Genomic DNA, 12,449 nt, shown 5'->3' on the forward strand with positions numbered 1-12,449 from the left:
GGACAATAACTCTGTAAGTTAATGTCAAATGATTTCCATTTTAAAACTCATTTAGATCTTGTGGATATATTGCATACAGAATTTCATCAAACTCTGTTCACATTTCAAACTTGGTTGATATTTACTCTACTTATTGAGTTCACAAGGTAATTGTTGATAGACAGACGGATGCCGGAGGCCATTGTATGGCATAAATTCACTTGGTCCTTTGAACCAGGTGAATTAAAAAATATTTACCAGTTTTAATTTCTTAAACAGTAATTTACACTCAATTATTGTTACAATAAATCAATATATGTTTTTAATGTATTTTTAAGATTGGCTGTATGATTAACACCAGTTATAAGTTGTTTTGGCAATATATTATCACGTTATAAACCATAGATGAAGTCTGGATCTGTGTATGTCACAAAAAGTTTACATGTAACATAATCAGTATTATTGCAGCTTGCATTAAAAATGGGTGTCAATATGTACTAACTTATGACAGTACGAACTTATGAGAGACATAAAAATACTTGAGAAAATTAAACCACTTGCCATCAACACATTTGATATATTTATCAAGTATTTCTTCGGCAATAGTGTGGATAAACTGGTATCTCTGTTCATCTCCAAGTGCATCAAAAAGTACTTGTTTCCTTGTGGGATCTGATTCCATTTCAGCCATGTCAAGTAAATGCATACATGCTGCAACTATATATGCATCAAGGGTGTCTTCTACAAAGGAGTAGTGTGCCCTGAAAATTCCAAAGCAGTGTATACATGTATGTGTGAAATTCATACATATACGATAAACTATAGAGTTAAAGATAGTCTTTGTAGATACCTGTAGGTTATTAGCTTAAGCCTTGTAATACAAATATATGTTTTTAAACAAAATTACCAATATGCATGTGACACTATAGTACATATTTCACCATTTTGTTGAAGCAGAGCTGTTCCTGGGACCTCTAATTCATTTCTTGTATCAATATATAATTACAAATGTATTGTGTAACAAATGCATTTCTACTTAATATAAATTTTTACCTGTATTTTTCAATCACCTGATCAGGACCCTGGATATCTACGCGTCCAATGATGTTTCTCAAATTTGCTAGAGTACCCTGGTCTGTCGCTGACTTTATCTTGTAGAATCTTTGATAAATGAACTGAATTGAAAGATAAAACAAAAAAAGATTAAATTGTAATCTATACATCTTTGTCATCAATGTGGAAAATACACAAACACATGAATACAATACACATTATTTGAAACTTATCAAAATACTGTATAAGTATATATTATACATTTGTATTTATTTTAATTCAAAACAGATTTAAAAGTTATAAGTTAGGACTGATGTGATAGTCAAGATTCATAAATATATTGATAAATGTGGACATTTTCACTGAGAGATAATTTTTTTGTACATCTTTTTACTGTTTCAGTTTGTTTTTAACAGTATAAAGTTTCATGGAAAAAAACACACACACAAAAAGAACTCCATTCTAACAAAACTGAGACCTTCCCTGTTATAAGATATATATCACTTGCAGCTTTTAAAATAACCAAAAATACATTTGTAATAAATATATATTACATACTGTATGTACCCATCCCAGTATGATTTTTGAATTTTTCATAACAGGGAAAGTGAATTTTGCAACTAATGTAATATACTACAATTCAGATTTTACAAAAGCTTAAAGAGGCTAGTACTTCTCACTCAAGTTTAAAGAACTGAAACAAAGTATAACACTTTATGTGGATGTAATTAGTTAGACCCCCTTGGCTGAAAGACATTCTATAAAAGATAATAACAATCAATGTCAATTTATCTGTGAACTTTTTTAACTTAAAATTACCACATGACTCAAATGAGCATATTAAGCCTCTTGGACCTCTTGTAAATTAAAGCCCTTTATGGCAAAAACTGCACAAATGTACAGTATTTTAACAAATTAACTTTAAGTTCTATCTATTTTCTAACAAAAGTGAATAACTGAAACAATATTAGTTAACTATTATAAACTGACACTAAGTTAATTCCTAGAAAAAATAACACATGCCTTTTCATAACAGAACAGAATCAATTGCTATGAACTCTGATACCAATAGCAGGTTCATCATCCTATGTAGGCCATCAGGTCTGTGAATGACACCTGCCAGTCTTTCATAATCTGTTGGACTGTTCAACATGGCTAACTGAGCTGAATAAGCTCGCTCATTGGTTAAGACATCACCACCAAATACTTTTCTTTGGATGACTGTTGGATTTTCGTCTTTGGTATGTGGCACATACTTCTCATGTACATGCTCCAATATGGAAATCATGTCCTCGGACTTATTTTCACTTTTATCAAGTAAGTCAAGAATAGAATAATCTGACTTTTTTGACGTTTCTTTAATATGAGGGTTAGACAGCCACTTTGGAAGACAATCACTGTATTTTTTGAAACAGACTAAGTATTTCGCCATTACCTTCATTATATGGTAAATGAAGTGTTCGTCCAATGTTTTGCATTCTGTTGTGTTTGGTACAAATTTGCTGTTTTCAATGCCCATTATATCCGATATTGGACCACTGTCATCTAAAGTAGTGTTCAGAACTCTTTTCTCAACACCAACTAAAAGGAACCAATGCCAGCTTTGCCTCTTCCTGTCTTTGGTCATCTGTGATGGACTACGCGTTATATCGATATTGTCTCCAATAATTTCAGAACATTTAAGTTCATCTCTTAACATACCTGAGGGAGCTTCAAGTTCTTCCTTCTCCTCCATCATCAACGCCTTGGTATGGACTAACTGTCTCTCCACCAGTTCCTTCTTTGTTCTGGTCATTGCAGATGTAGACACACACATTCCAAGTTTGTTGAGAATAGAAATGGTCTTAAATGAAAGAAAAATATAACTTCATTTCTTCAGTAACATTGTACAAGTACATATAAGTATTTTAACATAACAGCAGTATTCAATTAGAAAACCAGTGTGAATGCAGATGAAAAAGTGATTTTAGCAAAACCAATAAAATAGCATAAATATAAATGCTATTATCAATAATGTCTTTGTTTTAATTTTTTTTCTTCTAACAAACCCTTAATATTGTACAGTTAATGTGTGGGACCTAGTGATGGTTGAAAAAGATTCCTTAAGTTGCTAAAAAAGAAGAGTCTATGGCAGCCATCTTGGATTTCAGAATTTGCCAAAAAACTTTGTGTATTCTTTTGATTTTTAGTTTGAAGTTTTTCTGTCTTGCTATTATGATTATTTCTTTATAAATGATAAAATTAAACATTGAAAACACTGACTCTGCAAAATGATGGGCAAATATTAACTAAAGTAACATACTTCAGTCATTGGCATGGATGAGTGAAAATTACAGGTAGTACAATCTTCAGTGGCATATATGTATATATCTGCCTGAAATTATGTACGGCAACACTTAATGTACAAAAGTTCCTCATGTTTATAACAAACCTCATCAGTAGCTCCACTATGGTCCAAAATTTGGCTGATAACATGTTGAAAAGCAGTCATGTGTTTATTATGAAACTTCAATGAAATCGCAGAGACAACAGCTGTTCCAATGGCAGAGTCTTTCACAATCGTTGAGATACATTCATGAAAAAAGGGTGCCCAAATCTTGATTTCTGTATTAAGATTTGCAAATTTGAATGTTCCTAAACTTTTGCTATCATTTCTTCTTAGCACTGACATGTTCAGGGTCGATGTTAATTTGGTTCTTTCATTTCTTATCTCTTTCAAGACTCTTTTGGTAACAGCTTCCTTCAATGTAGACTCCATTATGATTTTAGCAGTTCTGTCCTTTGAATTATGCATTGCTATATTTTTGATAATTTGCTTTGACTTTCCATCCTGAACCACTTTTGCTCTTATCTTTGAGTCTTTTTTTGTTCTAAACATGACCTGAAACAAAATAAGAAATGCATATCTATGAGATTAAAAAAGTGTGGCAGAATGTTCCATGTACAAAACAATACCCATGTATGTATTGTATGGTAACAAAATTTGAAATATAGATATAATGATTATAAATCTATTTTATCTAATTAAATTTACATGTGTATATACATGTGCATGACTGTTTATACATGCACACATGTATTTTCATGCTCAATATGTATATACATGTATGTGCATGACTACTGTACATATATGTATACATGACTGTATATACATATTATTCATGACTGCAGAGACATATATACAGAGTATACATACATATATGTCTATGATGAATGTATATACATGTACATATGAGTACACATTTACATATTGTACATCACTGTGTATCCTTGACTGTATAAACGTGTGCATGGCCGTGAATATGTACATGCATTTTATATTTGTACCGTTTAAATAGTAGATTTTAATAGTAAATTTACGCAGTGAACCAAAAATGTTCAATCCTCAAGTTTTTTGACAGATTAGAATAATACATCTGACTATTAATATTAGTTATCTACTTTACCTTCACTTTGTTTGGAGAAAATGATGTCTTTAACTTCACTCTTGACTCAGGCATATTGTCTGCTATTGCCGTCGAACCCGATGCATGGACCATGACCATTTGCTTGGGAGTATCACTAGTACTTATGGAAGTCATGTCAGGTGTCGTGCGTGTCTTAGTAGGGGTCTTAAACAACGCTTTTTTTGTTTTTCTTGGTGTTGGCGAATGTAACATAACTCGTTTTTTGTGACTGCGTACTGGTGTTACAGGTGGTTTTTGTATTTGCCTGGCATTTTTAAGTTTTTCCTTCAAAGCCGAGATGATAGTTATTTTTTCAGATCTCAAAGCATCCAGCTTGTGCATTAGATCGTAATCGATTTTGTGCAGTTTATTCAACTTATTGAAGCAAAACCCGCATACAAATCTCGATAAACCGTCGTTTGGTTTAGCGACATAGCTTAGTACCTGTGACAGCTGGTCAAAAACCCCAAATGTATCACCAAATACCGTCCGTCTTTGCTTTTTAGTCAATATTTCCCCACAAACGCGACAGTCGTCGATGGGTGCAGCCATGTTTGTTATGATTTTTGGCCTGTGCTGTATTCCGCGTTATGATTGGTGCATGCAAAATGCTGTGCATCCAATCAAAACGTGCAGCGGGAGGCGTCAAATATGAAATGAACGAAGCCAAGGGTGAAATGGAGCTTAGCGTAGAGTAACCCTTGGTTAGCGAAGATGCTATTTAAGTTGTCCCACACAAATTCCCCACATGCTTCTAATGCAGATTGTCCCACACAACTTCTCCACATGCTTCTATAATGTAGGTTGTCCCATACAACTTCCCCACATGCTTCTATAATGTAGGTTGTCCCATACAACTTCCCCATATGCTTCTAATGCAAGTTGTCCCACACAAATTCCCCACATGCTTCTGTAAGTTGTCCCACACAACTTCCCTGCATGCTCCTAATGCAGGCTGTCCCACACAAATTCCCCACATGCTTCTAATGCAGGTTGTCCCACACAAATTCCCCACATGCTTCTAATGCAGGTTGTCCCACACAAATTCCCCACATGCTTCTAATGCAGGTTGTCCCACACAACTTCCCAACATGCTTCTAATGCAAGTTGTCCCACACAAATTCCCCACATGCTCCTAATGCAGGATGTCCCACACAAATTCCCCACATGCTTCTCATGCAGGTTGTCCCACACAACTTCCCTGCATGCTTCTAATGTAAGTTGTCCCACACAAATTACCCGCATGCTTCTAATGTAAGTTGTCCCACGTACACAACATCCCCACATGCTTCTAATATAAGTTTTCCCACACAAATTCCCCACATGCTTCTAATATAAGTTGTCCCACACAAATTCCCCACATGCTTCTAATGTAAGTTTTCCCACACAAATTCCCCACATGCTTCTAATGCAAGTTGTTTCATGCAAGTCTTGCATCACAGTTGAACCAGAGGTATTAGGTTTACTATTTATGCAAAATTTAAATTTATATTATTTTCAGCCATTCTGTAGCACTTGGATTTATCAAATGTTTATGGTTGCAGTCTGATACTGGTACAGACAAGTGAATTATACTGCCATTTGATCAAATAGGCCCAGAGTTCTTTGACAGCTAAACTTTACCTGGGTACTGACCAACAAATGTATTGGATTCTTTTCCAAATAAAGTTGTTGTGTCTAATTGTTGTATGCATATTCAATGATCATTATAGTTTTAGATTAATCAGTATGAATATGTCTGCTTATTTTTGTATCAGACAGGTTCATGATTGACAATAACAATGTTATTTCACTTAAATGTCTTTTGTTCAAGTCACATTACACTGTAAACTGTAGTGATTCTTCAAAGATACATTTTTATCATTTTTTATTTTGTCAAGTGTAAAGCTCGTATTTTTAAGCAAACATCTAAGGGAAATCATTTCACAGAAACAGAACAAAAACATAAAAATATTCTATTGTGCTGTACACTGAGTACTGGGATCCCAACATAAACACTTACTTTACATTAAATTTTCATTTTACAAAGTAAAATTGACATTTTAAAATTTTAAAACTGCCACTTTAGAATTAGTTATCAATACAGGTAATCTGGCATATACACATTATAATGTCATAAACATAATATACATTAGTTAACAATGATTATTGAAATAAAGCCCCAGGTACATATTTGTATGGAGAATGCTTGGAATTTTCTCCCTACATTTATAAATAGACTTTACATGAAAGTTATTATCTAGTTTTATTCATTTACCTGTAGCATGACATCACACCAGCCTATTTGTTTAGATCAGAGTTAACTTCTGATAGTATTATGTGGGAATGTACAGGGAGAGATAAAACTAACATATCTGTGTCGCCCATCACTGTCTAAATAGAGTGACCCTTAATTATAAATCTGTTAACTTGTCTGGGGGGAAAACAACATGTGAGGTTAACAAAGGAAAGGATCTGAAACCTAAAAAACAGTTTTAAATGTACTATGAGACAGTTGATATTTATATCATAATGATGTACTGAAAAAGAATATCTTGACACTTAATTTATTCAAACATTTCAACTAAAATGGCTTTTTTTTTTAACCTATCTCAACATTTATAACATTTACAACTAATCGAAAAAATTCTAACTAAAGGTAAAATTAATGACAGATACCATTAAGTCTTTGATTTCTTAAATATTCACTAGTTCAAATAGTGAGATTTATCGATATATAGAGAATACATGGTCAGTGTCTTAAAATATAAGCTGTATTTTGGCGAGGGTAAAGAAAGACAAAAGTGGCGAGCCACTTTTGTCTTTCTGTCCCGGGCCAAAAATACAGCTTATATTTTAAGACACTGACCATGTATTCTATTTATCCTGCAACAGTCATAAAAATAATCATCAAAAATAATCATTTTGAAGTGAAACGGTGTCAAAAATGACAAAATATGTTCGCCTTTTAAACGTAGTTTCACTTTGAAGTAGGTCAGTCGAACTGACGCACGTGCTAAGATTCCAAAATACAGCTGTTTTCCGTCACTGCCGTATACAGCAAAAATATATACGGTGGGTGTATTCCGACAATGCGGTGGCAGTTGCAGGATAAATGTATATATAAGACTTGAAATATGTTGTAAAATAGATCAACACATGCAGTCTAATTGTAAAATGCAAATAGTTTCATTTGTGACAAAATCAGCCCCTATTGTTTCAGCTGAAGGAATGAATATTACAGTACTTATACATCAGAGAAAACAATTCTATTGAAAACACAGCAATAGACAACTGTGCAAAAAGTTTGGTAGAGTTCTGGGACATGCCTTACTGTCGAAATAAGTCAAAAACACTTCATCTATTATAGCCGAACTACCCAGCAAGACAATGTTATGGTCATCTCTTATTGATTTCTATTGAAAGTTTTTTCCTTTCTGTTTGGCATCAGATAGCCTATACACTTCAAGACTGGGAGAGTTATCTCCCCTTCTGTACTAGACAGTATTTTCAGAAGCAGAGTGTTGGCATTAAGTTAACAAATTCATAGACCTTCCCTGGGCGTATAGTCCATGTTTCACTGTCTGAAATATCAATACTGATATTGGTAAGTGTTTTATCTGAAAATGACATTTGAACTACAGATAAACCTGCACAACATAAATCACAAATTGTATATAAACACTGGAAGATAAGATAAAAGTGACGATAACATTCTGCCATACCATCTTTATTTTTAACATTTTAACTTGATGCCCTCATGCCCTCTTCATACACAACATACTTTTTCATATATGTACCAGGGGATCAAGTGAGATCGTTTTGTAAGCGATTATGAATCCCCAAAAATCTCTCAATAATACTACCAAATGATAAAAGGCCAAATCACACCAGGTAATATTTATAAATAATATATATATATACTTGTATATATGGGGCAAAGTTATCTCTGCCTAATCCAGACTCTTTCTATTCTGCTGTCACTGAGTCAAACAACTAAATTCTTTTCACATATAATAAGAATGTTGCCTTGTTATTCAAAATAATTATTACAGTGCATGTGTGTCAGATACATCAATTGTACAATCTGCTTAAATATCCAAGCGAGACTTCCTCTTGAGGGCCCCATGATTGCGCAATACCCAAATAAGGAAATAGAGGATGATATTAATGACTCAATTGCTAAACTTTAAATTAAGGGTATTTCTTCTGAATGGGAAATTACACTTCTTGATAGTGTCTGACCTGTTTATCCTGGTTCAGACACAGATGAAGTCATGATGTCAAAATCGAAAATGAAAATGAGATGAACTGGACTACCAAGTATGTGTGATATCGATTACTGAACTCATTGATAAAATGTCAAAAAAAAAAAAAAAAACTGTTATCTACCTCATTTGGATGAACGAAAAAGAATGACAGGGGACTCGATCATTAAGATGAAGTTCTATTCAAAAGAGTCATTTTAAATTTAAAATCTTAAAGATTTTTGTATCTATCTTGCATCAAGAAATAACTAGTTAAATTCACATATATACAATGATATGCAGTGTCATGATTTGTATGTATACATTAATTACTTACATAATACAACTATATTATAATTATATTGTATTAAAATAAAAGTATAATCTCTACATTATCCAAAGCCTTCTACAAACTGAGCCCTCTACAAACCGGCCAAATCATATAGTAGTCGGAAGTCCTAATGGAGTCTTGTCTAAACTGTCCACAAACTGGCCAAATTATGTAGTCCTAATGGAGTCAGGTTAAGACATAGTCCACAGTACTTGGAAACTGTAACAGTCAGAATCCATTATGGACAGGATTAAGGGATGGACAGATATCAGTACTAACAACATCAAAAAGTAGTTACATACTGGATACAAATATACTCGGGTGTGTGGGTGATCGGGCTACCTGACTGTTAACTTCATGAATTACAGGTTAGCATTCGCCATATATAGAGATATATATTCATAGCGGATTTCAATGACTGTGGGTATATTCTGACCCCAGATTTGTTTTTGCTTTGATTATAGCCCGTTGATACCTGGTTGTTATTTACGGCCGACCAACACTGTTAAGACTGACAAAGAAACACATGAAACTGGAAAACTAAAATGGTTAAAATTCCCCTTTATATAAAAATGGTAAGAATTATAGCAATAATCATTTCAAATAAATTGCGTACAAATTGATTACATAATGATAAAGGTCCTCCTGGTTTTGGTATAAAATGTAGATCATGTTGATGAAGTATCCCATGGAATTTAAGCGTAAACTGCTGATGGTATAATCATACAAAAACTTTGATTTTAGCTAAGATTGTATATCACTTCACGTCAATCCTGCATGAATATTTCAAAACTGTTTCATTGGGCAGTGACATTGAAACAAGCAAAAACATGCACAATTCTATAAAAAGAAAATTGTCTTACTCACCAATATTTTGGACTTTAGATACTGATATCCAAGGTTTACACACCATCCAAAACAAAGGCACATGGAGACTGTTGTGGTGTGAAGCCCAGGCCTCAACTCAGTTGCTTCCTGAACTGGCAAATTTACATGTTTAGTCAACTTAACAGTATTGCACTTCAGAGACATTTAATGATTTTTGTCTGAACAGTTCAATTCATAAAAGCAGCGATGTTTTACTTTAGTGTGTTTATCTGATTATGATTAATTTCAATTCTAAATCCAACATAAAATAACTCTGCTTGTCTGAATGCTTTACCTCTAACTTTGAAGCTGGCAATAATGTGTTTTTTCCACACATTTCAGCTGAGCTAGCAATGCAGGGATTTTCCTTCATCTTCTGCTACAGTGAGTGATGTCTGGTTTCCATTACAAATTGCTGAGATGTCTGGTTTGAAAATTAAAAGAATATATTTATATTTTAGATCATTTACATAACATTATATAAGTACATGTATTGCAAAAATTCCCTGTTACATCTTTCACATAAAGATTGAGTGTTATTTTTGTTCATACTAATTTTTCAGTTTGATTATATTGAAACTTATTATTTTGATAACAGATTTGAAGCTTCTTGTGAGAACTGAAATATACTTGTTTTGTCTGTGCAAATCAATAAAGGGCAATAACTCTGTATATTATAGGACACAGGATTCCATTTAAGAATGAGATATTTTGCTGTCCCAAAAGAACTCAAATACAAATAAAGCAATTTATTACTTTCCTCGTGTATAGTCCATCTCTAATGTGTGGCAAAGCTTGATATGGCCTACAACTCACATTTAGGCCTGTACTTTAACTTCTGTGTTAATTAACATGTCTCTAAGATTGTGTCTTGTGATTTACCCATATAGCTAGATGATTGCTGTTGTAGCACTCACCCTGCCCATATACTGACCAATCAAAATATGTGTAATCTATGTCAGTTATTGCAATTGTAATATAAAAATGAATGTCAGTTAACAAAGGGCCATAACTCTGTATTAGTGCTGCAACAGTAATCTGTGGGATAATATATATTGCGATGTAAACGGCACGGTTCCGTTCACAATATTTTTTCTCACATCACAGTACGTCCCCGGTTTTCAGGATCAGGCCATTTCTGGTTTTCTGCATAATAATAAGTATCGCCCAAAACTGGCAAGACAGTAGAAGCTCTTTTGTCGATTGATTGTTTAGAATTGAGAGAATCGCCTGCTTCATTTTAATCACATATTTGGAAACATGTTGGGTTCTATGTAACTGAAACAGATGTTTGGTATCCTTTATCATCACTTTTGAGGAATACTAAACCATAGAAAGTTTTCTTTGATTTCATTTTATTAATAATTGGCTAAATAGATGCATGGTGATATGTATGGTGAGACAAGTATTGCGATACATATATTGTATCGTGAAGAAAGCGTAATATTGCAACACTACTCTGTATTTAGTAGGGTCTAAGCACTGGTTTCAGTATGTGACATGTGTCCATCATTAAACAGTACTTACAAATTAAATATCATACTAAACATTTGCATGTGACAGTGTATGAAATATGTCTAAGTAAGAAGTAATAGCAATTCAATAATGCATTGCGAAAATGACTTAATCCTCTTCAATAGTACTGGTTGGTAAGAACAATATCAGTAATGAATTTATCTTTTAATTAGTGAACATGAATGACAGGTACCAGCATCTGTCCCGGAGACATTATACCTGGTGCAGGGAACTGGCCTGAAAATTAAATTATGGTTTATAATAGTCAAGCTTGAGTTAATGAGTAGATTCTAGATATATGTGTGTGAATCATAGTGCTCAGCTAGCAGTAAGATAGATATCTTCAACAGGCCCAAAGTGAAGCAAGCATTATCTCCATATAATATGTAGGAAGCTACTTCCCCTATCAAGAACATGACTAAGTGGATGTTTATTTTTCCTACAGGATCCTGTTGTGGCTGTAAAAACATACTCATGTTCTAGACTGTAATAAAACTTAAGGTGTCACTAGCTTAAAACACACACAAACATATAGTGTAAATTATTCATTCAGTGAATTCTAATCCCTGAATTAAGTATCAAGATGAATCCGACACATTTTGCACATGTCCCTGTGTTACACACATGTATTCAGAACCTCTAAACAGATAAATGTGCCACACCTGTAATCACATACTGATGTACACTGGTCCCTGTGTCACACACCTGTAATTTGACACATACTGATGTGCACTGGTCCCTGTGTCACACACCTGTAATCACATACTGATGTGCACTGGTCCCTGTGTCACACACCTGTAATTTGACACATACTGATGTGCACTGGTCCCTGTGTCACACACCTGTAATTTGACACATACTGATGTGCACTGGTCCCTGTGTCACACACCTGTAATCACATACTGATGTGCACTGGTCCCTGTGTCACACACCTGTAATTTGACACATACTGATGTGCACTGGTCCCTGTGTCACACACCTGTAATTTGACACATACTGATGTGTACTGGTCCCTGTGTCGCACACCTGTAG

The 12,449-nt window shown here is 33.9% G+C and overlaps 1 protein-coding gene across 1 annotated transcript; it reads right to left on the minus strand.

Moving 5' to 3' along the window:
• Positions 1 to 540: 540 nt before the first annotated feature.
• Positions 541 to 4,820, minus strand: LOC117336682. The gene is made up of 5 exons (XM_033897292.1): positions 4,479 to 4,820; positions 3,464 to 3,913; positions 2,734 to 2,875; positions 1,033 to 1,154; positions 541 to 740 (listed from the first exon to the last, which is right to left on the minus strand). The coding sequence occupies exons 1-4, from the start codon at positions 4,818 to 4,820 to the stop codon at positions 1,054 to 1,056; spliced, it is 1,035 nt and encodes a 344-aa protein (XP_033753183.1). The 3' UTR covers positions 541 to 740; positions 1,033 to 1,053.
• Positions 4,821 to 12,449: the final 7,629 nt, after the last annotated feature.

This window comes from Pecten maximus, chromosome 10, assembly GCF_902652985.1.
Source record: "Pecten maximus chromosome 10, xPecMax1.1, whole genome shotgun sequence".
Taxonomy (NCBI): domain Eukaryota; kingdom Metazoa; phylum Mollusca; class Bivalvia; order Pectinida; family Pectinidae; genus Pecten; species Pecten maximus.

Excerpts from the sequence above, each read along its gene's own strand:
- LOC117336682 (XM_033897292.1), bottom strand. The coding sequence starts at position 4,820 with ATGCACAAGCTGGATGCTTTGAGATCTGAAAAAATAACTATCATCTCG. Across the intron at positions 3,914-4,478 it reads TTTCTCCAAACAAAGTGAAG|GTCATGTTTAGAACAAAAAA; the intron begins GTAAAGTAGATA and ends ATTTTGTTTCAG. Across the intron at positions 2,876-3,463 it reads ATAGTGGAGCTACTGATGAG|ACCATTTCTATTCTCAACAA; the intron begins GTTTGTTATAAA and ends CTTTCATTTAAG.